Source organism: Felis catus, chromosome B2 (assembly GCF_018350175.1).
Source record: "Felis catus isolate Fca126 chromosome B2, F.catus_Fca126_mat1.0, whole genome shotgun sequence".
NCBI classification, from domain to species: domain Eukaryota; kingdom Metazoa; phylum Chordata; class Mammalia; order Carnivora; family Felidae; genus Felis; species Felis catus.
The window spans coordinates 135,350,586-135,374,655 of NC_058372.1; the positions used below are offsets into that span (position 1 = coordinate 135,350,586).

Here is a 24,070-nt window from a genome sequence, read left to right on the forward strand (position 1 = left end):
AGGAAATAAATAATTCAGCATTTTCTGCTACATATCAACCCTCTGCTTATTTTCCCCCTCAAATTACATATTCTGGCAAGATTTCCCCCTTGTTAAAGCATTTAATTATTGTGTTTGGCAGTCATGGTTGATTGCATTATATAAACAAATGCCTACTTCAAACACTGAAACTGATTTTTTTCATAGTCTGCCAGAAAGCGAGACTATTTGATGTGCAGTTCGAATGCTCTATTTCTGATTATATAATTTAGGTCTGGGAATAGAATTTTGGCATTTGCCTGCAGTGCTTAATGCCACAGAAAATTAACCTTTAGCCTCCCCTGTAAGAGGGCAGCTCATCGTGGACACAAGTTCCAAAAACACGTTTAAGGTAAGCTCCGTTCTAGGAAACGACCCGTTTATCTGGAAGCATACGCACATCTGTGTAGTGCCGTGTTGTTTTTACACATTCTGTGTAGTCCGTGACCTCTGCGGAGCTGTCGGAACTCAGACCCTTCATGGTAGTCAGCGTTTAGATGAAGAGTCTGGTAGACAAAGGCTGATAACTTTTCCACCTCTCTGCAGCCAGTGCTCGCTATTAGGTGCTTAGATCTATTGTAGGACACTTCTTGGGGCTTTCAACTCCCAGTTGGGGCATGACGTACGCCTGTAGTCCAGTAACATGTAGGGAACCCAAAGCCCCTAATGGACTGTTCTTTCTAAGCTCAGTTTCCAGAAGAAAATCTAACCCTCCCTCTCCACTGCACACGCAGAGGTCTTGGACATGAGGGGTTATTTCCGGAACTAAGGCAGACCTCCTGAAGTGCGGTATCCTAGGTCTTCATTCAACCCATTTCACCCATCTTCTCTTCTCGGAGTCTGTGGTGAGGCTCCTTCTTCAGAGCTGACCCCGAGGCAGAGCAAGAGACTGAATCATCAGAGGAAGGCTAAATTATAGCTTGGCCACCATACTTACTTCTAGAGGCAGAAACTTGTATGACCCAGTTTAGAGACAAAGAAATTGAACAGGGGTTGAAAGAGGGTTTCATTGTTAACCCCAAAGCGACCAGAAAGTTCAGTTAGGCAGAACTTCTCATCTCTTGAGGAATTTGGATAATTGCTATTTTACTCTAACAATCGCAACAGAACAAGTGACCTCAGAGGTCAAGCTCTCTTCCCCCTGCCTTGCCCAGAGTGAATTTGCCACCAGGGAGTTTTAGAAGCTCCTCTGAGAAATGATATCCAGAGGGGGAGCCGAGAGCCGGCCAAGGTCAAGCTAGGGTTATAAATTTTTGTAGACCTCCATTTATGACACCCGTGTTTCACTTTTCTTTCAAGTCACATAAATGCCAGGTTATATACCTCGCACATTTCCTAGAACGGGTGCCCACCCGTTGGAACCGCTTCCTATTTGAAAATGGAGCGGTAAACCCAAAACCTTCGTAACAATCGACGAAGTGGCCTCGCTGAGCAACGTGTAGCGGTCACGAGTGACATTTTGGGTGCTTCCCGTGTGCCAGCAGGCAGAGTGGGGCAAGTGCTTTGCGCTTTGTCATTTCCCCTCTACCATCCTGTGAGAGCAGCTCCTGACTGGTCCCCCTGCGCCCATTCCTGTCCCCTTCAACGCGCTCTCCCATTACATGGTGTGGGAACTTGCCTAAGGTCACGCTGCTGCTAAATGGCAGAAACAGGACACAAACCCAGATCTGCTGGAGACCAAGGTGCGTGCCTTTGACCACTTGAGCTGTCTCAGGAGCATTTTCTCACACGGGCTCATACCCTCTTGCTGTCTTTCTTCTTTTTCCTCTCTTGCTTTCCACGTCGGGGTTGGGGTTTGGGAGAAGAAGGGAGGTCCTACTCCTATAACCTTGTCTTAGAGTTTTATTTTCAGATTTCAAATATGTATATATATATATATATGTATATATATATGTATATATATATACATATATATATATATATACACACACACAATATCAGATTCTCACTGGGTAAGTGGTCCAAGGATAGAAACAGACTTTTCGCCTAACAAGAAGCCCAATAGGAAACCAAATGTCAAAGGCCGATGCTGGAAGGGCTCTAGGGAAAACGGAGATCCTCGTGCACTATTGTTGACAATGTACATCGATTCAGTCTTTTTGGAGAAAACCTGGCAGCGTGTAGTAAGAATGATTAAAGCCTTAACTCTTTAAGCCCACAGCGCTCTTTCTGGGAATGTGTCGTAAGGGTGTCAGGAGGCAAGCATTTCCTGCACAGCTGTAGCGTTAGAAGGCGTGAGAGATGGGATGAGGGAGAGCGAAATGGGGATGAGGGAGATTCTGATCTGGAGGAGGAACTCCTGCAACTCAAAGACTCTAAAAAAGCCCAGGTTCAAAAATGCTTTCAAAGGATTGATGACCGTGGAGAAGAAAATACAAGCAGTAGCCTAAAGGTCTGAAAATGGAGGTCACTGTTTACCTGACCCGGCACCCCACCACCCAAACTCTCCTCCGCTCTTGTTTATGCATGGCCCTGTGAAAAACGGCGGTGCCAGCCCCAAAGTGTCTACGCCACAGGCCTTAGCCCTCTCCCGGACTCCTCCCCCTCCTTCACACACACCCCAATCTAAGCAGCCCCAAACCATATGCTTCCCCACTCCGGCTGTCTCGATACAGGCCACCATCACCTCTTTCCCAGCTGGTCTCTGCCCCCTTACATGCATTCTTACTTCCTCATCTGTTCTCCCACGTCACTGAGAGTCTTTTTTCCAGCATACAGATCCGATCATAGTATTCCTCAATTTAAAACCTTTCAAACCCTTCCCATTGCTGTAGGATAAAGTCAGACCCTCGGTTTAGATGCGTGAGGCCCTTCGTGGCCTCGTTCCTGCTTGTGTCTATTGTCCTTCTCTTGTTGCTCACTCTTCCTCCTTACCACTCCTTACACAACGCACACGCACGCACCCCACACTTTCTACCTTTACTGCATTGCTTGCGTTTCCCCCAAATAGGCACCATGGGTCTTTGCACGTGGCATTCTGCGTACCTGCCCCCTGACCGCATCCTGCAGATCCAGCCCGGCTGACCCCTAATTATTCCTGTTTGTTCTTCCGGGCCCAACTGCTATATCATCCCGTCAGAGGACAATTTCATGACACACACAGAGACTCAAGACCAGGTTGGGGGTGGGGGTGGGCGGGGCCCCACCTGCGTTCACCACAACACCTGACAGATGCCCGTCATGTTAAATATCCTTAATTTGGAAAGAAATTCTAAGTTCTGATGTCTGAATCATCTGTTTTTCATTTTAACCTGGGGAAAAATATAGTAGCCTGCTTCATCCCTAATATGGTGTAATGCTCTCTTTTTACTATTTGTTGATAGTACCCGCTCCAGCCATTTGAAATTGTGCCCCAGGACTGTATTCCTAGGCTCACTGCCTTGCTGTCTGCAGAGGCAAGAACAGGTTTCTGGGACTGTAGGCTTGGGGAGCCCTCAGTGACCGCGGTGGAAGAGGAAGGAGAGGAGGGGTACGCTTCCAGTGGCATTGAGGGGGAGGGTTGGACCGTCGAGAAGCCAAAGAGCTTACTTACTACCAGGAGTTGACCAGGGTAAAGGTACTGTGATCCAGAATTGCTCAGGTTCTGTTAGCTAAAACTCCAGTTAGCCGACGGTTTGTTAATTAAAGTGTCTGATATCAAATGTTTTCAGCAAAAGAGGGGAGCCTTACAAGGTCTTTTCAATGTGTCCCCTTGCCTTTAATGTAAATGGTATTTATGGCCCCTTAAATGTTGGCATGAGTAATATCTGATACTTCAAGACAAAACATGCGGCCATTAAGGTTAATGTTTCCTCACTTTTTCTAGTCAAATGTCTTAAAATTGTTCCAAATGAACAGCTAAATTCAGCAGTGTCCATATAAGCTTTAATAACTTTATAAAGTGAACATAGAGAAATTTAATCCCTAGTGCCATTAATCACTCCCCATATATAAAAAAGAATTATTTCTTTTTTTTATATTTATTTTTATTTTTGAGAGAGAGAGACAGAACATGAGTGGGCGAAGGGCAGAGAGAAGAGGGAGACACAGAATCCAAAGCAGGCTCCAGGCTCTGAGCTGTCAGCACAGAGCCCGACGTAGGTCTCGTGGGTCTCGTGGGTCTCGTGGGTCTCGTGGGTCTTGAACTGAGGATCGTGGAGATCATGACCTGAGCCGAAGTCGGACACTTAACTGATTGAGCCACCCAGGCACCCCCAAAAAGAATTATTTCTTAACGGAAATAATCCATGTTAACTTCAGATGCCTTAGTAAACAGAAATTTTTCTATTAGGTTCAGCCCAAGTTACCCATCTTGACCCAATCTAATTGATGTCAGTGGTAGGAATTAATTTTGTGCAGGCAGGGATAAAGACTAATCGAGGTCAATCGGCACCTTATAATTAATCCACATGCTGTTTTTAAAAGACAGAGAAATGTCGGCATGGTCTCCAGTTTAAGGTTCTGCACCAATCTAATACAAAGGTCTAAAATTTTATGGGGTTCAGATTTCAGGGTGGAATCACAAATAACAAAGGTTTTGCTGGAGCAGATGGTTATTCTCAACTGCCAAATGCTGAAGTTTTCCTGAGACTCTGTCCTAACCATCAGGAGTGAATGAATGAGGATGTGAATTAACAGCAAAACATTTCTAGGTACCTTTTAAACAGGGTTGGAAAGCCTGGGTTATATCAATGGGGCTAAATTGATATTGCAGTTTTTAAAGCCTGAAATCTTTGGACCCCAATTGTCAACTGGAGTTCAGTCTAAACCTGTCACTTTTTATTGCTGAGAACATGGATAAATCTCTGAAAAAAGAAAAGGGGAAAAAATATTTATGAGTGATTTTTCTACAAAATCAACATGTTAAGCAAATTCTTAGTAAGTTGCAGTTGTAAGTAAAGGTGCCACACTAATGCAGGGTGGCCTTTCTTACTTTGATGCAGAGGAAAGAGTAGAGTTGACCCCAGAAGAGCCCAGGAGCCTGAAATTCACGGGTCCACTGATCAATTACACTGATTATTTCTGATACATACAACACAGTCCTGTAAGTGTATTTTCTCTTCAATGTGCCTTTCTTCATGCATTTTTTCTCTAGCTTTATTCTAAGAACACAGTAGAGAATGCATATAATATATAACATACGTGTGGGGCGCCTGGGTGGTTCAGTCGGTTAAGCGTCCGACTTCAGCTCAGGTCACCATCTGGTGGTTTGTGAGTTCAAGCCCCACGTTGGGCTCTGTGCTAACAGCTCAGAGGCTGGAGCCTGCTTCAGATTCTGTGTCTCCCTCTCCTCCCCTGCTCATGCTGTGTCTCTCTCTGTCTCTCAATAACAGATAAACGTTAAAATACACACACACACACACACACATATATAAAACATATGTGTTAATTGTCTATTTATGTGATCAGTAACACTTCCCATCAACAGTAAGCTATTATAGAAGTTTTGGGGAGTTGAAAGTTACATGTGGATTTTCTAGTGTGGGAGGATGGGGTGCCCCAAACCCCCACGCTGTTCAAGGGTCAACTGTAAATGTGAAAATTGTTTTTGCAATATATCAAGAGTCAGCCACGGAAAGCCTCTGCTGCCTTAATGTTATTTCTTAGTTGCGATGTTTTTAATAGAATGCAAGTTTCATAGGTTTTTTGAAATGTATTTTAACCTAGGTTTTAATCTTATAATGAATACTAAGCTGCCAAGAGATGTTTAGTCATTTGTTAAATTTCTTGAGCTTTATGGCTGTGGATAGCAATGCAGATAGGGTTTCTAGGAGCACGGAAGATGCGAATCTTAAATCTAAAGAGGAGACAAATATAGGCAGCCCACTTTGCACCACAGTGCTCTTTGGAGAATTCATAAAATAAAGTAGGTATCGTAAAGTAGATCATGTTTTCCCACAGGAATGATTTTATAATTATGGGCTGCTTTCTTTAACAGAACTTGGTTTCTCATTATAACAATAGCATTTTTTTTAATTACAGCGGCTGTGATAGAAATATCATGCACACTAATTATACCAACGCCCCAGTGCATGATGGCTATTCATTCATTCATTCCTTCACTAAGTGCTCATTGAGTAGGTACTATGTATCAGGCACTATTCTGGGGTTTTGATGTGAGCAAAACACACATGACACCCCGCCCCCCCCAACACACACACAACCACATCAATATTACAGAGTGGACTAGTAGGGGAGATGACTATGAACCAAGAGTTCATTGCAAATTATCAATGCTAGAAAGGACAAACATATAGGCACTGCCTGGAAGAGTGGTAGCTGAACTGAGGGCAGTCGCAGCTGTGGCAGGAGGTCGTTCGTGGCTGGAAAGCAATGTGTAGGGACCCGGATCTCCTAGAGGAGCTCAGAGAAGAGTGATGAGCCTGGAGCCATCCAGGAGAGACTCCCGTATAAGTTAGCAAGGAGGCAGGGACTAGGAGGTACAAGGTGTTCGGGATCATGTGAAATTTTTGATCATGGTCCTCGATGAAATGAAAGGCATAGGGGAGTTTTCGGTGGATGAGGTAAGGGTGGGGTGACATCCCATTTGCAGTGTGAAAAGCTTGTAGCGTGATGGTCCTGTGCTCTCAGGAGAAGGTGTAAGAGAATATTATGCTAGTACGATTGAAAGATGACCAGGGCAGAGATGGAGAAAAGTCAGTGACACTTGAGAGTGAGCTAAAAAGTGAAGAACAAACAAAACAAACAACACCACCAAAGAAGCTAGCAGTGGTCATGATTTGAATATCCGGAGTGAAAAGGTGGAAAGGATGGCTCAAACTTCTGGCTGGTGTGTCCACACAAATCGGGTGGCAGTCACTGGAAGGCGACCAGACTGGGGAGGAAGATTGCATTTCGTTTTGGGTAATTTATTACATTTCAGTTTCCTGTGAATTCTCAGATCTCAAAGAGTCACTTGGATATACTGGTCTGGTGCTCAGAAGTTTGGGCCAAAGATACAGATGAGTCACGGGGTAATCCTGCACAGGAGACTGAAAAGGAATGTCAATATGGGCAGGAGGAAAACCAGGAGAATAAGAGACCGTGGTCCCCAAGGGACGAAAGTGCTTCAAGAGGAGCCCGAAAGCGTCGTGCCCTGCCGGAAGTTACATGAGAAGGAAACTGATAAATACCAGCGTGGATGAAGAAACAGAGCCGTTCTGATGGTTGGAAAAAGACGAGGGGAAAACTAGATTCGAGTGGGTTGGGGAAGAGCTGAAGAGGTGAGGGCAGATAACCCCATGTGACTTTTACCCTTGAAGAGAAGAGAGCTGCTCCTGGAGCAGCGGGACACCTGGAGAGTCCAGGAAAGTCATCTGAGATGGGCAAGTGTGACCACATTTTCCTACCGCTAGGGCGGAGAGAAAACAGATGCCTTGGCAGCTAATGAATGTCTCTAGACTACAAGACCTGCTTGTGTGTGTGTGAGAATCCAAATTCTGTATGAATTTTCAGGCAGGTTTCTCAGGGATTGATTTATATCCGCAGACACGACCCTCGTTGATATTTTCCCCGTATGCGACCACGGCAACACTGAGGACCATAAACACGGCATCTGGGAGTTAAGGTAATGTTAGCTGGATTTTGTAGCACGTCCAGCTCAGAACAGTCCAGCCCAGGTTGTGGTTATTACTCAGAGAAAAGAACCAACAGTAGAGCATCGTCTTGTTCTTCTTGTTTTCATTTTTTTTTTTTCGCTTTAGAATTTCCACCGTGTTCCTCGTGTTGCGAACTAAGCCAACACAGACGGCCGCAGGCCCTCCGAGTTTAGAAAATAGGTTTTTATTTCTCTTCCCCCAGAGCAGCTAGTTAGTTCCCAACCTGCAGCACTTTGATCCAAAGGCCACTGCCAGCTCCAGAGTCTCAGTGGTATCTGAGTGAGAGAACCAGTTGATCTAGAACTATCTTAAGGCCCCGCAGTGTGGGGAGACTCACAAAGAGCCACCTCGATCCAAATTTTGCCCATCCTGGATTTCCTCTTGGCCTTGGATGCAGAGTGGGATTTGGAGCAGTTAATCTGGTGCTGCCTGGACGGGCCTGGTGAGAAGCACTCGAAGCTGTGCCCCCCTCTGCAAGACATTCGGCACTCGTTGTCTTGCAGCATTGTTCGCCCTTCGTGTCTCAGTCGCCTGTAAACGCAAGGACTCTCCTTATCCGATTGCTGATTCTTTGCCTCCGTACACCTGCTTCAGAGACCCCGCACCTGTGTAGGTCAAGGGCAAGCAGTGGTAGCTTCCTTCCTAACGACCCCCCCCCCCACCATTAGGCTCAGCTTGCACTTGCTGGGGCCACCCAGTCATTTGCTTCGGGGAGTGAGGCCTGAACCCTGCTTGGGAGGGCCTGGTGCCTGCAGTCTGACTGTCTGTCTATCTGTCTTTTTATTTCATCAAAGTATGGTTGGCCATCACCTTACAGGAGATCCAGGCCTACAGCAGAGTGATTCCAGAAAGCTGCACGTTATGCTGTGCTCATCACAAGCATAGCTACCATCTGCCAGCATACAAAACTGTGACAGTACCGTTGACTGTAGTCCCCGTGCTGTACCTTTCGCGTCCTCATGACTCATTCTGTAACCGGAAGCCCGTGTCTCCCACTCCCCTTCACCCATTTTGCCCATCCCCTCACTCTCCTCCCCTCCAGCAACCGCCAGCTTGTTCTCTGTATTTGTGGGCCTGTTTCTGCTTCTTTTGTCTATTCCTTTGGTTTTTTTTTTTTTTTTTTTTTTTTTTTAGATTTCACGTATACGTGAAATCTTACGGCATTTGTGTTTCTCTGTCTGATGTATTTCACTTAGCCTAACAAGTCCATCCCTGTTGGCACGAATGGCAAGAGGTCATTCTTTTTTGTGGCTGAGTAATATTCCATCGTAAAAATTGGCCACATCTGCTTTATCCGTTCATGTGTCGATGAACAGCCCCGATACTCTAGAAAGAGCCGCTCCCCTGTGGGCAAAGGCATCTTAAGCTGAAATCAGCTGTCAGAGTAAAAGTTGCATGTGGTATAAGGCTTAAAGCTGCTCTCCAAAGTCACAGAAGAAGCCAGCTGCAGGACCCTAAAAGCTAACCCATAAAACAACTTGCTATAAATCGCCAAATAAACACCAGTGTCCCACACTTAGGACATCGGGGGACAGGGCAATAAAGACGTTCTCCTCCCACCCAGGTTCTGAAGCAATCTGAAAAAATTAAAACAAAGGAATAAGGCAGAGAAACCAATCTCTCACCTTGATTATCGATAAAACTGACACGAGATTGTGCCTTGTGTCCGTGGGGTGGGTATCTAATACTAAACTCACAAGCAGAAGCTCTCCCATGCGGCAGAACGAATAGGACAGCCTCCCCCCCACAAGAGTGGATTGTGCGCGTGGCACCCTTGTGGCGACAAGAAGTAAAGCAAGACGTGGGCTCCCTGTGGGCAATTCTCTGCCGAAAAGAGCCAGAGCGGGGCTAGATGACGCCCGCCCAGTTTTCCTTCTATACTCGCTGACCAAATTCCCGATTTCTGCCCCCAAAGAGAAGTCTGTGTGCGAGGTCAAAGAGAGACCAGAAGCTCCTGGAACCCCACCCAGATGGCAGAAAACAATCAGGAGCTATGAAGAAATTCCCCCCCCCCCACAGCCCCGCCCTGTGCCCCAACATCTCCTTCTTGACACAATAACGGGAGATCAGATAGTTGCTACAGAGATGGGAGTCCTAGTTCATTCTGATGGCTTAACGCACGTTTCAGCAGTGGACAGCCATAGCACGGCCTGACACGGGTTTATAGACAGACTCGGTATTTGCTAAGTGCCCTCTGTGTGCCCTGAACTATCATAGGCCCGAAGAGCTTACAGAGAAGCAGATGGCCCAGTTCAGCCCTCCTCCTCCATAGGGGGTGTGCGGGCACGGTGTTTATGTTAATGGGATTCAGAGAATAGTTGGTAACTCACTGTCGCCATAGGAAATCAAGCAAATGTCTATGCAGTAAAGTCTCTCATGAGCCGTATTGGCCTTTAAGGATCCTTCGGTGTGATTCTGATTGTCTAGATCTCCTAGCTGAAGACAAAGTGTGTTTCCTTCCTCGACGCGTCCTTTTTCATGAAGAGGGGGAGGGTATGTCATCAGAAGGCTGATTGGGAGGAAAATGACCTCATGTGCTCGCGATTAAAGCTGTTTCCCTTTGCATCTTGGTGGAAGAACACCCTGGGCGTGTGGCAGGTCTGTTTAAGGAAGTGTATGTGTATGAATTAGGAAGGGTGGGGCTGACCTACACAGGCAGGACATTACTCTTCTTCCTCTTCCTGCCCACGTTTCCCACAGCAGTCACGGTCATTACTCAGCTTCCTGTTGGGGAAAACCTTGGACACTGAGCGCCCACCTGCTTCGACGGGCAGACCAAGGACAGCAGAGTGTTCGACGCTGCCGTGAAGCCTGAGCCTTGAACTTGCACGCAGACCCCTTTCCGGGAGTATCCGAAGCAGAGGTGGAGCGGAGCCGTTCTGCGTGGGGTGGGGGTGGGGGTGGGGGGCCCGGAAAACGGCAGCCTTGACAGACCGTCACTGCCTGGAGTAAAACACCACAGGCGAGTGACACGTGGGGATTCCCAGGGGCCTGTGGTGCAGAAAAGACCAGGCGAGGTCCCCGGATGGCACCCGCAGCCAGGCAGTGTGGGCGATTGCGGCAAGCGAGAGGCGGCTGGGAGAATCAGGGCGTCGGGCAGCCGGGCAGCGGCGGAGTCCGCTGGGCCTCTGGCCACAGTGCTGATTCTCTTCGTCCAACTGCGTGTTGGCTGCAACACGGCGCTGGGCGCGAAGATGATGAAGGTCGTGGCCTCCGGCTTCAAGAAGCCCACAGTCCGGTCAGGGGGTTTGTTCGTACCGCCCTCAGCTGGATTCCGGGTTGGTAACGTAAGACAGTGTGAGGAGCTCGAAGCCACCCAGCCCCCTGGCACCGTCCCAGACCTCGTGGGGCCGGCCCGGGCATCTGCATTTTATCCAGAGCTCCCGACGCGCCCTGCAGTGTGGGCATCGCCGGCAGAATAAGCCCAGTGTGCCGAGTGCCGGGCGCGTGAGCCTTGGGAATCGTGAGGACACGAAGGAGGCAGACCTCTGGGGAGCACTCAGGCATGGGGTTCAGGGAATTTCACTGCAACTAGCAGGTGGCTCCCTTCACCTCCTTTTCCACATTGATGTCGCTTCTGGTGGCTGATAACAGCAGCTGCACAGGGCTCTCAGGGTCTGAATCTGGGCATATTGCTGGGCGTCAGGCTCTGGCCGCGTGTCCTGTGGCTGTCACCTTGGACTTCTGATTCGCCCACCGAGGAGCGATGTCTGTGGTTTGCGGGGATCTCAGATCCGTGGCAGCGGTGACGATGGGAGACCTTGAACAAGAGCCCCACTTGAAGAATGCTAGTTCTCTATAGTCTTCACGGCAGATCCTTGACTTTTGCAGCATCACTGTGTTATCTCCGCCACCCCACCCCGAGGATGGGGCGAGGGTGGCTTCAGCTTGTCTTGATAGAGCCTTTCCTGGAATCCCTCAGGGGCCTCACCCCCAGCCCACCCAGTCTCCTGCAGCTGGACACGGAGCTCCTAAACAAAATGACTCAAGGTAAACACGCTTACTGTGTTCCCGCCTCCTGGTCCTGTCTCCTAACGAGTGACCCTGGACCATCCCAAAGAGTCCTGCTTCATCCCCCACCTCCAGGCCACAACCAGGCCCCAGGCTTGAGCACCTGGATCCCCTGCTGTCCTTTCCTGGATGCCACTCCATGCCCACAGGGAGGGGCCCGGCAAAGGCATTTTCAGCCTGTCCTTATGACTCCGGCGGTCATGGGAACTAAGAGACTGTTGAAGGCCTCTTCGGCCCTTTCCCTAAAGGACAGGTACATGGCTCACCGGGCAGCAATCTGCTGACCCCTGGCAGAGCCCAGCACAGCAGAAGGCACGCTACGTGGCAGAGGGCGGTCCCCACTTTGGGGTGCACCACTGGAAGAGACAGGACCCGTACCTCTCATCAAATGCCGCCCCCCATGATCATATCCACTGTGCCCCAGCTTCGCGGCTGACCCCCACCCTGAGGTTGGGACGAGGAGGGACTAGAGCCCACAGCTTCCCAGTCTTGTACCCCTTCAAGTCCCCATCCTCCATTTCTACCTTCCCTCCCTCTGCAGCGATACTAAAGTTTTTCTAAATTTTGGAAATGTTCACAACAATGAGCAAATGAGGGACACTTCAGCAAAATGAAGGTGCAAAGTGTGAACCCTCAAAACCCTGCTGCTTTGTAATACACTGTAGACATCTGTGTGTGCGTGAAGAATAGGGAGGGATCTGAGGAGTTTGCCTCCTGCAGAAACAGTCTCGATCTTGTTAAATAAGGTGTCACTGGGAAGGGAGAAAAGGAGTGTGTGGATGTAGATCCTTTCATTGGCATAATCCATAGACGTCAATAAGGACAGTAAATTATATCAAAACCTCTCAGGCTAATACAATTAATTCAATCTTAATACCACCCAGGGTGAATGAAGACAGCAGCTAGAGATCCTCAAGGGATTCTCGAACTTTCTACCACTTGCCCCTCCCACAGCCCTCATGCAGTCGGTGGTCTCCAACCAATGTGCACCGGGCATCTTGACCAGTAGGGGGCATAAGTGAGCAGTGTACTAAATGGAGCTCAGGTCCCACCTTCTCGGTATGAGGCAACTCCAGCCAGCTCACCAGGAGAGATAAAAGAACTAGGCTACTGGAATCAATTCATTTAAAAACTTTTTTTTTAATTTTTTTAACATTTATTTATTTTTGAGACAGAGAGAGACAGAGCATGAACGGGGGAGGGGCAGAGAGAGAGAGGGAGACACAGAATCTGAAGCGGGCTCCAGGCTCTGGGCTGTCAGCACAGAGCCCAACACGGGGCTCGAACCCACGAACCGTGAGCTCATGACCTGAGCCAAAGTCAAGACGCTTAACCGACTGAGCCACCCAGGCACCCCTGGAATCAGTTCATTTTTAAAGAGCCTTTGAGGGGCACCTGGCTGTCTCAGTCCACTAACAGGTGCAGCTCTTGATCTCAGGGTCATGAGTCCAAACCCCACATTAGGTATGGAGCCTACTTAAAAAAATAAATAAATAAAACAAAACAAAATGAAATGAAAAGCCTTTGAGAGTTTACATGATTGTGAATTTTTATTAAATTCCCTTAACCAACCAACTTCCCTCAGCCACAAAAGCTGACATAATTCTGCGAAGTGAACATTCAGAATGGTAGAAATGTTCCTCATATATTGTGAAGGAATCCCGTTTGTCTAGGAGAATGGTTCTCTCTGGAAGAGTGATTGTCCCAAAGCTGCAGTTCAGGAGAGAAATGGGTGGGATGGGAAGAGAGAAAGAGACTGGAAAGGTACATGCCTCCCCCAAGTACCCCCCCCCCACACAGCCACTTTTAAATGTTAAAAAAACGAGACTTCTTTAAGGGAAAAGGGAAGAATAAAAAGAAAGTTCCCTCGTGTGGAGGAGCTTGGCCCTTGTGTCGTCCCGACGGGTCCCTCCCGTTGCTTGGCTCTGTTCGTATCCCTCCTTTTTATTTCTGCCTTGTCTGCTTTTCTCGTCCCATCTCCCAGACTTTCCCTGGGCCTCCCGAGGGAGGGCTAAGAACACCAGCTGAGGAGAATGTGGGTGCAGGACGAAGGCAGTGGAGCTGCCCAGACCTGTCCGCCTTGGGTGTAGTTACCTGGTCCTGCCCCAGCCTGACGGGGCTGTCCACCCCTCCCCGTCTCGCAGCGGGGCCGCGGCTGCCTGGGGAGCATGCTGTCCGCGACCATGGTGGGGACTCTCATCCGAGGGTGGAGGAGTCGAAGCTCCCCTCGAAGGGCTGAATCCAAACCCCTTCTTCCACGGAGCCGAGATGGAATTCTGACTCAGGGTACGTTCGTGACAACTCGGCCGTGACCGTGTGATCTTTTTTTTTTTTTTTTCTTAAGGGTTCGGGAAGGTGATGAGGGTCTTACGAGCTTCCCCCACCTCCAAATAGCACTGACAAACCTAACGTCTGTTTTTCTTCTCCGGTTATTGTAAATTATGGGCAGCTCACCTGTGGAAGTTTTGTTTTCCTATTTTCCTATCAAAGACGCAGGTGCCTTCAGTAGGCACCCAGGAAAAGGGCATTATTTCTACCGTACTCTCCTGCCAAAGCTTTCATGTTGAGGTATAATCCGTGTTCTGTGATATTTGTATTTGACCCGTAAGACAAGATGTGTACGGGCTCTTGGCAAATTCTAGTCTAAATCATGCCACTGTGTTGCCTCTGCTGTGGGAGATGGTAGAACGAGGTTAGCTTCTGGGTTTCCTTATTAACTGTGTTTGTTTTCTGTTACTCTTGTTTGGAGGCCACGATGGGACTGGTGACCGAAACGTAGCTCTCCTGTTCACTGAGTTCAAAGGGTTATTGTGGCCTTTTCTGAAACAAGTCTTCATTAGAACGCAATACTCCTGAAATGCCTGACCTCATTCGGTTCTGTCTGGACCTTGAACTTCTTAATGAAACTTATTGAGAAAGGAGCTCTTGGGCCTTGCTGATGATTGACCTGTGAGAGCATAGAGCCAACGCACAAAGCAAGTATGAGCCCAGCGGTAATAAACTCCCAGGGGCTTTCTGAGCTGGCCTGCAGCCCCTCAAGATGCTTTTATCTGACCCACAGCCCTGGGAGCTTTCTAAGCAGTCGATGCAACTGTTCTTTCGTTTCAGCGAATACGTGTCAAAAGTCAATATGTGCCGGGCGCTTCTCTAGATAACTGGCATGCTCTGATCTGTAGCTGACCTACGATTGAGAGGTACAAAAACTAAATGCTGTCGTTTGTTTTGTTCTGACGGTGGTTTCCAGCTGGACTTTTCAGGCTGATCGCGCTCAAGAATCAAGCCAAGAGGTGGTTTTGAAAACAGTCTGATAAGTATCCATTGCAAGATAGTAAATTAGTTATTTTATCAGGCCTGCAAAAGATAGAAGGCTCCTCTGTGTTCTAAACTTCCAGTAGGATTAGTGATCTTTTGTGAAACCTAGCTATGTAGTAAGAAGTGTGAGTCATAGTATTGCAAACATTGATCAGCTGTTTCTGCTCCTGGTAAGTTTATTTAACAATAATCAGAGCTTTACAAGATGACAGAGTCATATGCAGCCTGTGAGGGATGGTGGGTTTTTTTTTTTTACAGGTTTCTTGAGATATAATTTACATGCCGTACAATCCACTCATTTAAAGGGTACGATTCAGGGGTGCCCGGGTGGCTCAGTCAGTTAAGCGTCTGACTTAGGCTCAGGTCATGATCTCGCAGTTTGTGGGTTCAAGCCCCGCATCAGGCTGTGTGCTGACAGCTCAGAGCCTGGAGCCTGCTTTGGATTCTGTGTCCCTCCCTCTCTCTGCCCCCGCTTGTGCTCTGTCTCGCTCAAAATAAATAAATGTTAAAAATATTTTTTTTAATTAAAAGGGGACAATTCAGTTGTTTCTCGTATATTACATTATTCGTGTTTTTAAATTATAGTAAAATTATAGTAAAATACGTATGACATAAAATTTGCCACTTTAACTGTTTTTAAGGATACAATTAAGTAGCATGAATTACTTTCACAAATCTATGCCACTCCACTGTCTACCACCCAAATATTTTCATCATCCCAAACAAAAATTCTACAACCATTAAATAAGAACGATTTCTCCCTTGCCTCCACACTTAATAACCTCTCATCTACTTTCTGTATATAAATTTACCTCCTTATTTCATATAAGTAGAATCATGTAATGTTAGTCCTTTCACGTCTGGCTTATTTCACTTAGAATAATGTTTTCAAAATTCATCCGTAGCGTGTATCAGAACCCTTTTATGGCTGATGCAATAGTATTGTTTTAAATCCCTCCTATTTTATTCTCTATCCCTTAAATATACTTGAACTTAAAAAAAAATTTTTTTAACATTTATTTATTTTTGAGAAACAGAGCATGAGCAGGGGAGGGGCAGAGAGAGAAGGAGACACAGAATCCGAAGCAGGCTCCAGGCTCTGAGATGTCAGCACAGAGCCCGATGCAGGGCTCGAACCCACGAACTGTGAGATCATGACCTGAGCTGAAGTTGGATGCCCAACCGACTGAACCACCCAGGCGCCCCAGTATACCTGAACTTCTAACCTAGTCATGAAGGAATCTTCCAGTATTCTCAGTCTGATGATATTTTTACATTTAAGTTATTTAAAGCATGAAGAGCCTCAGGAACTTACTTATTTTCAGTTCTTTAAAGGTAGGGCCATAAATTGATCTTTTCAAAAATCTTTTTACCCTAATGTTCAGTCCAGGTCCTGACACAGAGTAATCAGTCAATAAATTTCTCTTCAGATGGAGTGATGAATGGTTTTTAAAGTTTTGCTTTTAGGTACCAGGAAAAAGATTTTATTTTATTTTATTTTTTTAATTTTTTTTTCAACATTTATTTATTTTTGGGACAGAGAGAGACAGAGCATGAACGGGGGAGGGGCAGAGAGAGAGGGAGACACAGAATCGGAAACAGGCTCCAGGCTCTGAGCCATCAGCCCAGAGCCTGACGCGGGGCTCGAACTCACGGACCGTGAGATGGTGACCTGGCTGAAGTTGGACGCTTAACCGACTGCGCCACCCAGGCGCCCCAGAAAGATTTTAAATAAAAAAGAATCTGGTTTTAAAATTTTTTTAAAGAATATGGTTTTTATGCTTTATTTCTTTATCCTCTGGAGCAATGATTTTTCTTTTGACATAAAAACTGATAGTTACAATCAGGGCACCTGGGTGGCTCAGTCAGTTAAGCCCCCCTGACTCTTGGTTTTGGCTCAGGTAATGATCTACCAGTTCGTGAGTTCGAGCCCCGCATGTGGCCCTGCACTGACAGTGTGGAGCCTGCTTGGGATCTTTTCTTCCCCTCTTTCTCCCTCTCCCTCTCCCTCTCCCTCTCCCTCTCCCTCTCCCTCTCCCTCTCCCTCTCCCTCTCCCTCTCCCTCTCCCTTTCCCTCTGCCACTTCTCTGGTCACACACTCTCTCTCTATCAAAATAAATAAATAAGCTAGGGCACCTGGGTGACTCAGTTGAGCGCTTGGTTGAGCGGCCGACTTTGGCTCAGATCATGATCTCGCAGTTCATGAGTTTGAGCCCTGCATCAGGCTCTGTGCTGACAGCCCGGAGCCTGGAGCCTGCTTCAGATTCTGTGTGTGTCTCTCTCCTCTCCTCCCCTACTTGCTCTCTGTCTCTCTCTGTCTCTGTCTCTGTCTCTCTCTCAAAATAAATAAACATTAAAAAAATAAATAAACTTTTAAAAAAGTAAAAGTTGTAATTATTTCACACTCCATAGAACCACAAAGTATGGAGCGTGGATCTGTTCTATAATATAAATATTTCACTGTGAAATGGTAAAAGTTGACTCAAGAAATCTGGCAACACCTAGTTCACATCTTTCGTGAATGTTTAGTGATGTCTTTTAATGGGAGTGATCGGAGTGTCCCAACGCTGAGCAGTGTGACCTGAGACAAGCCTTTTCAACCCACAGCTGCCCTCGGCTTTGCCTACCTGGTTGTTCTTTCTCAGCGCTGAGCTCAGGAACTGAGAGCAGACTGAGGCGGAAGCCACTACGCCTCGAGAAACCCTTTTACACCTCCCGGGGGTAAGGAAACTGAAGGCCGAGGCAGATTTGGGTGATTTCACGGTTTTGATCTTTAAATACAGACATAACTATGCTGGTGCCAGCTCTGTCCAAATAAAGTCAGGATGCGTACCTTTATATGGGGGCAGCCCCCCACTCGGCATGCTAAAACCAGCTGTGATTGTGCTTGGACTGTTGCAGACGTCGTACAGGACAGGGGAGGAAGGTTGAGGACAGCTGTCACAGGCTGCCTTTGCTGTAGGTGATTTCCCCACCCCCTTTCTCAAAATCTAATCAAGGATGAACAGTTGCAAATTTCAGATCGCAACTAAGTTGTGAGCTTTGTTGAGAGAGATCGTGTTCGTTTTAGGTCATGCCGTTATTTCGGAAATGTTGCTCTTTGTGGAAGCCCCTTGACCACCGGAAGGACTTGACTGTGATGCAGCAGGAGCATTTATTCCCTTTCCCTGTGGTCCTCCCTCCTCACCTAGACGATGAGCCCGGGGAGGGCTCCACGGCTTGATGCTCTCTCAATCCACCATGCCCAGTGTCCTACGTAGAGTAGGCGCTCGATGACTGATAACCGGTGACTTCCGAACCGTGAAATGCAAGGTGTTATAAAGCAGGGAGCCTGGTTTTCATCTATGGCCTGTGTAATCTGTCTTGATGCTTTGTAAGGCATACCAGGTACTTAAGTTATTATTGCTTTTTACATTTCAAAGGCAGACAGGGCTGCCATTGGCCTAAATATAAAATAATAATTTCTGACTGTAGAGCCGTACACCCTGTAGTCGAAAAGAAAGCCCTTCCTTCCTCATTTCTCAGTGACAGCCTGTAATCATCTCTGAGTAATTTTTAAGATTCTTTCTAAATCACCATTCCCTTCGTTACGTCGGCTGGAACAGCTTGTCCTTGCATCAGTTGGAGTGATTCTCATTCCTTCCCAAGCCCAGCCACCCACCTGGTAAGAAGAGGTCGCTGTAAATCTCAGCCAACGTTCTTTTTCCGCAATTATGCTGGGTAGAAAGTCAGACGATAAAGTCCGATAACCCACCAAATACTTATTGAGGACCTCGGAGAAGTTTCAGGTGGCTGTTTAAGAGGTTATAACTGAGTTCTACCCAAACCTGATTTCCTCATTCAGCTCTAGCATAGACTTGAAGGAAGAGAGACGGCGTGGGTGCCTCTGGGTTCCTGTCCAGCCAGGACGTGGCCCATTTCTTTCTTTAGGACTGGGTAGAGTTTGAAGATGCCTGGTCAGGCTTCTATAAATTCTAACTGGAATGTTCAACCTTACCCCATATTTGGCCTAGCAACGGTGGGCATGGACAAGATGAAAACTGAGAAATTGCGCATCGCTCTAAACAAGTCAGTCAGAGAAAGACAAATACCATACGATTTCACTCCTATATGGAATTTAAGAAACAAACCAGATGAACATAGGGCAAGGGCGGGGGAAGAGAGGGAGGCAAACCATAAGAGACTCTTAACTACAGAGAATCAATCAACTGAGGGTTGATGGAGGGAGTTGATGAATTGACGGAGGGTGGGGAATGGGCTAAATGGGTGATGGGCACTAAGGAGGACATTTGTTGTGTTGAGCACTGGGTGTTGTATGTAAGGGAGAAATCACTAATGTTTACTCCTGAAACCAATATTACACTACTTGTTAACTGACTAGAATTTAAATAAAAACTTCAAACAAACAAACAAACAAAAAGAAAAAAACGGCGCATCACAGCTTGGCATATTTTATCTTTGTAAGCCAAAATTCGTATTAACCCCCTGTGTAATTAACAGTAATGACTAAATATGACAGTAACACTTTAGAACGATGCTTCCATCTGTCATTGTTTCCTGATAGAATGTAACAGGCTCTTATACTCTGACCTATACTAATTTTTCTTAGTTTAAATGAGCCATATAAACCTTTTCCCATATTTGCCCATAATTAACTCTTGCAATTACCACTTGATAAGAGCCCTTTATTTTAACTAGAATAATCATAGGGCTTATAATTCAGTAAATATTCCCTGCGCAACCGCTATGTGTAAGACTAACGGGCATGCTAGAAAGATAAAAGAATTACTGAGGCTTGTCCTTTCTTTATTGAGGCATAATTGACCTGTAACATTATATCAGTTTCAAGTGTACAACTTGATCATTCAATATTTGTATATATTGCAAAATGATCACTCTAAGTTTAGTTAACATCCACCACCGTATACAGTTACAGAATTTTTTTCCCTTGTGGTGACAACTTTTAAGATCTATCTAAAGCTTACCCTCAACTTCAAAAGAGTGTTTATGATCTAGGGAAAACAAATGTAAAGAAATGCAACAAATATAATATGAATAGACAGAATTAAGTATAATATGAATAGACAGAATTAAGTGCTAATGGTTATCCGAGAAACAAATGATTAATTTTAAGAGACCGCGTAGAGTTTCCCAAGTAAGTAGAACTTAAATTGGGCCTTCCAAACCATTGAGGAGACTTTCAAGTCTGAGGTTGAAGGCTTAAGAAAGGAAATATTTGCTCTTGTTACACTTCCTGTCTCTTTGATCTCATGAAGGTTCTGCGAAGTCAAAGTGAAGATTTGAAATCAGTTACATACTCTGAGGAACAATTATGTTATATAAGCAGATGCAAAGGCCCCAAGTACCCTGTGATCTCCATATTTACAGAAAGTGGGAAGCATCCCAAGGGCAGGCACTAGACTGAGCAAAGACACAGATGTGTGAAAACCTGTGGCCTTAGTGAGCAACATTGAGTCGCCCAGTATGGCTGCCGTTCTGGACCAGACCCTGGAAGGCCTGACTGCCCAGATAAGGAGTTGGGCTGAATTTTCAGACCAGAGGGAACGACATCAGGCTTTCCTGGCAGGGGGTAACCTACATCCTGAGTTTTAGAGGAGAGCCATGAGGAGGGATGGTTTGAGGGAGCAAGAGATTGGATTTAGCAAGAGTCCTCAGGAGGTGATTGGAATGATTCAGGTCAAGATCACGAAAGTAACGGGAGAGATGGGACGGAGAGAAGGGATATAAACTTAACTGATTCTACGTTATGGCCTGTGGAAAAGTTATCATGGCTGTTCTTGATGGAGCTCTGTTGTCTCAACGATTGTACCTGTGGGATTTTAGTTACAGAAATGACCGAGTAACAACACAGACTAATGCCACTCAAAGGAGATTTTTTTATTACTTAGATTTCCCGAAAGGAGGGCCGTGGCCTGCCGTGCAGGACCACCTGGGAAGCACCAATGTCAGTCGGGAGGCAGAAAGGAACCAGAGGAAAGCCTCGGCCCAGCCTTTATTGGGGTTGCCCATGCAAGGCAGGGCAGGCTAAACAGCCTAGGATTGGCCAGTTCGAATAATCCCAGCAGGCCTTGGGACATGGGGATTGTCCCTCGCTGTCTGGCCCCTGGCCCTGGGATGAGTAGAGCAGGAAAGTATTGCTTTGATACCTAAGAGTTAGATAAAGAGGTGCTTCTGAGTACGGGCTCTGGATCGCAGGGGAGATGTAAACCACTTTGGCCCTGTAATTAACGGATGCCAAGTAGGCGAATACAGAAGCTAAGAACACACAAGTTAGAAAATTTATGTACCAGGACGCTGGGCTAAATTCTTTTCGTGCTTGGTCTCACTTCATCCTCTCAGCAACCCGCAGCAGAAAATGAAGCGGTGGAAACCTGTGGAAGCTTCCCCAGAACTCACCGGGCCAAGGAACAGGGGTGAATTCATGTGGCCACTGTCCCTCCACAAGTCTTTCTGTTTTTCCCTGCTTTGTCAGAATAGTGTAAAGATGCCCGTATGGTGTACTGGCGGCCTGCCTTTCAGCATGTTAAAATTAAATAAGTACATTGTGTGACTTAATCACTGTCTTCTCCCTTCCTGGGAATTGCTTCTTGACTTTTGGCTTCTCTCTCCCTCCCTCCCTCCCTCTCTCTCTCTCATCATTCTAACTCTGGGACTTGGAAGCTCTCATGTCAGCAAACAAAGCCCTTGGCACGTTGCTCTCTCCCCAGCATCATCAGTCGATGATCCTAATTGCCTCTGGAATAATCTCTGAATTCCCTGGGATAGACTGTGAGGTCCTGCATCAGTAACTGCCCTGTTTGGTCACAGTCCAACGCACGTCCTTGGTTCATGCCAGCTACTCCCCGTGAGTTCTCTCTCTTCACAGCCGCCATGGCTTTGTTCTCTTAGACTCCGCTGCCTTCTCACCCCCTCTTTCCGTGACTCTTCACCCGTCACTTGCCTGAGGAGTCAGCTCGGGGCTCAGCCTCTGTGGGAAGACGTCCACACGTAAATCATGCGTCTACGAAGCCTATATTTTGCGCCAGCTGTGAGGGGGATGTGGAACATGAGAGGCCCAAGTCAGGAGTTCAGGGAGGTTGTGACTCGTTTGACAGGCAGGGTAAAGTGGAAAAAGATGCAAAGAACACGTCCAGAAAATGGGGAGTTAGACGCTGTTCCCCACCAAACCGGCACCTCTTTGTACGTAGTCATTACTTCGCTTGTCTTCATCTTTCTACTGGCTTCTGACTGTTTGCCTGGGAGCTTTGACTCTCCAACAGGACGGTGGGCCCTCAGAGAGAGGCACCTCCAGTCCAGTCATAAGAGACTTTGCCGAAGGAACGTGGCGGAAACTGCTGTTTTCTCTCCCCCGAGCGTTCGGTTCCGCGTGGACAGTCCCCGTCCTCTTGCGCAGAGCTTTGCACAGGGAGTTATCAGAGCCGTGGGAGATGTCTCCGTCCCCGCATCAGACCGGCTGGTTCGGAGGCCACTTTTGCCGCGTCCCAGGTGTATGGCTTTGGACATGGCTTCACTTTTCTCAAGTGCAAAATAGGGACGCTAGCGATGCTTACCTCTTAGACATGTGGGAATGACGTGAGTTTTAACAAATCTGCATAATGGCACCTGGCACATAGTGAGAAATCGGGGAGTGTCAGCTCTCATTCTTAGCTGGTACCGTGTGGTCCTCGTGACTGAAGCCTGTCTTTTAGATGCGTTCTGGCCAATTCCTAGTAACCCGGAGCTGCCTAAACCTCCACGTTATCGCTTCCGTCTATCTTCCGTGCTAGGAAGTCTTTATAAAACCCAAGTTTAAAAACTTCAGCATAAACGTTTCCTCTGGAATACTAGAGTTATTGGTATTTCACGATTCCTACATTGACATTTTAACGGCCAACAATGGCTTTAAAAGAATTGGGAGGACACACGGCATCTGGTAGGCTCCATATTGGAGTTCCTGTTGTGTTTTTGTTTCCATGTGAACCTTATTTTTTCAAAAGTTTATAAGCCTTTTGCTCCATGGTGAGATTCGGCAACACGTTTCCGTTCCAAAGAACAATATTTGTTCTACTTGAGAATTGACCCCGGTTTCCATTCTAGTTGCAGAGAAGTTGCTCAATGCTTTATGCTTCTCGACCTTGAATTGAGCTTGACGTTTTTGCATATGTACTGTTTCATATTTGGCCGTTTTGAGAAACTTCTCAAAGACTGTAAATACAGCACATTGTCCTTTGTCTTTTTGTTTGTTTGTTTGTCTTTGTCCTTTGGTGTTTAGCTGCTGAGTCGTCGCCTTTAGTTGGCCTTTATCTGCGCTAAGGATGTAGAAAATGTGAGGCATTTACTAGAAATATTCAATCACTCTGTAGTTTCTGTTCTACAGACGAGGATCCTTGACTGCAGAAAGTATTTCTTCCTCTCAAAGAAAACTTCTGAGTCCCCTTTCCTTGAAACTTTGAAGTACAGGGCAATGGTTGAGAATACGGACACGGCAGTAAGCAGGTCTGATGGAACCCTGGCTTTGTGCTCAGCAGTAGCACCTGGGATGCGTTACATAGCTCGCATGAACCTCAAACTGCCCATCTTTGAAATGGGGATAAGCAAATTCTTGCAAGGACTGAAAGAAACAGTGCATTTCCAGGGCTCACAACAGTGCCTGACCAACACAAGCGCTCAAATGTTCACTGCTGTTGTTTTGCAAAGATCTGACCCTCCGGTTTCTCTGATGAATTCTGTCTGGTTGCTGAAGATTTCTGGAAACAAAATGTGCCCTTCTTGAATGGAGGGGGGTTTTGTGAGGAAATGTCTGTATAGTAACCAAGTGTAGTCACAGTACTTAGGAAGAAAGAAGGGAGAAGACCCATCAAAATAATAATTCAGATTTAGAATTTTCACCTTAACGGTGCGAATGGATGGTTTTCTTGGCGACTCTCACAACCAATTGGGTGAACTTGGGGCACCCTATATAAGTTACGCAGGGAGTCCGGAAAACTGGTTATCAACCTAAAACGGTGTCAAAAGGCCTGGCTGTGTATCGAGGCTGTGATGAGGACGAATTGAGTGTACAGAAAATGTTTTAGAACCACTTCCCTCTGTAACTATTTTGAAAAGGCCACATGTCCTTTAAATTATTTCTTTGATGATTTCAGTTGAAAGTC

At 46.6% G+C, this 24,070-nt stretch overlaps 1 protein-coding gene across 5 annotated transcripts in view; it reads left to right on the top strand.

Moving 5' to 3' along the window:
* Nucleotides 1-24,070, top strand: part of PLEKHG1 (pleckstrin homology and RhoGEF domain containing G1) — a 235,911-nt gene that overhangs the window by 79,276 nt on the left and 132,565 nt on the right. The window contains exon 1 of one of the 5 annotated variants that reach the window (XM_045058204.1): nt 10,497-11,585. The exons of 2 other annotated variants lie outside the window; for them this stretch is intronic. In XM_045058204.1, coding sequence (XP_044914139.1) covers nt 11,381-11,585 — 205 coding nt within the window. In that variant the 5' untranslated portion in view covers nt 10,497-11,380. Of the gene's footprint in view, nt 1-10,496; nt 11,586-13,437; nt 13,893-24,070 lie in introns of those variants that run through there. 2 more of the 5 variants (XM_019831385.3, XM_019831386.3) reach the window with 2 other exon arrangements.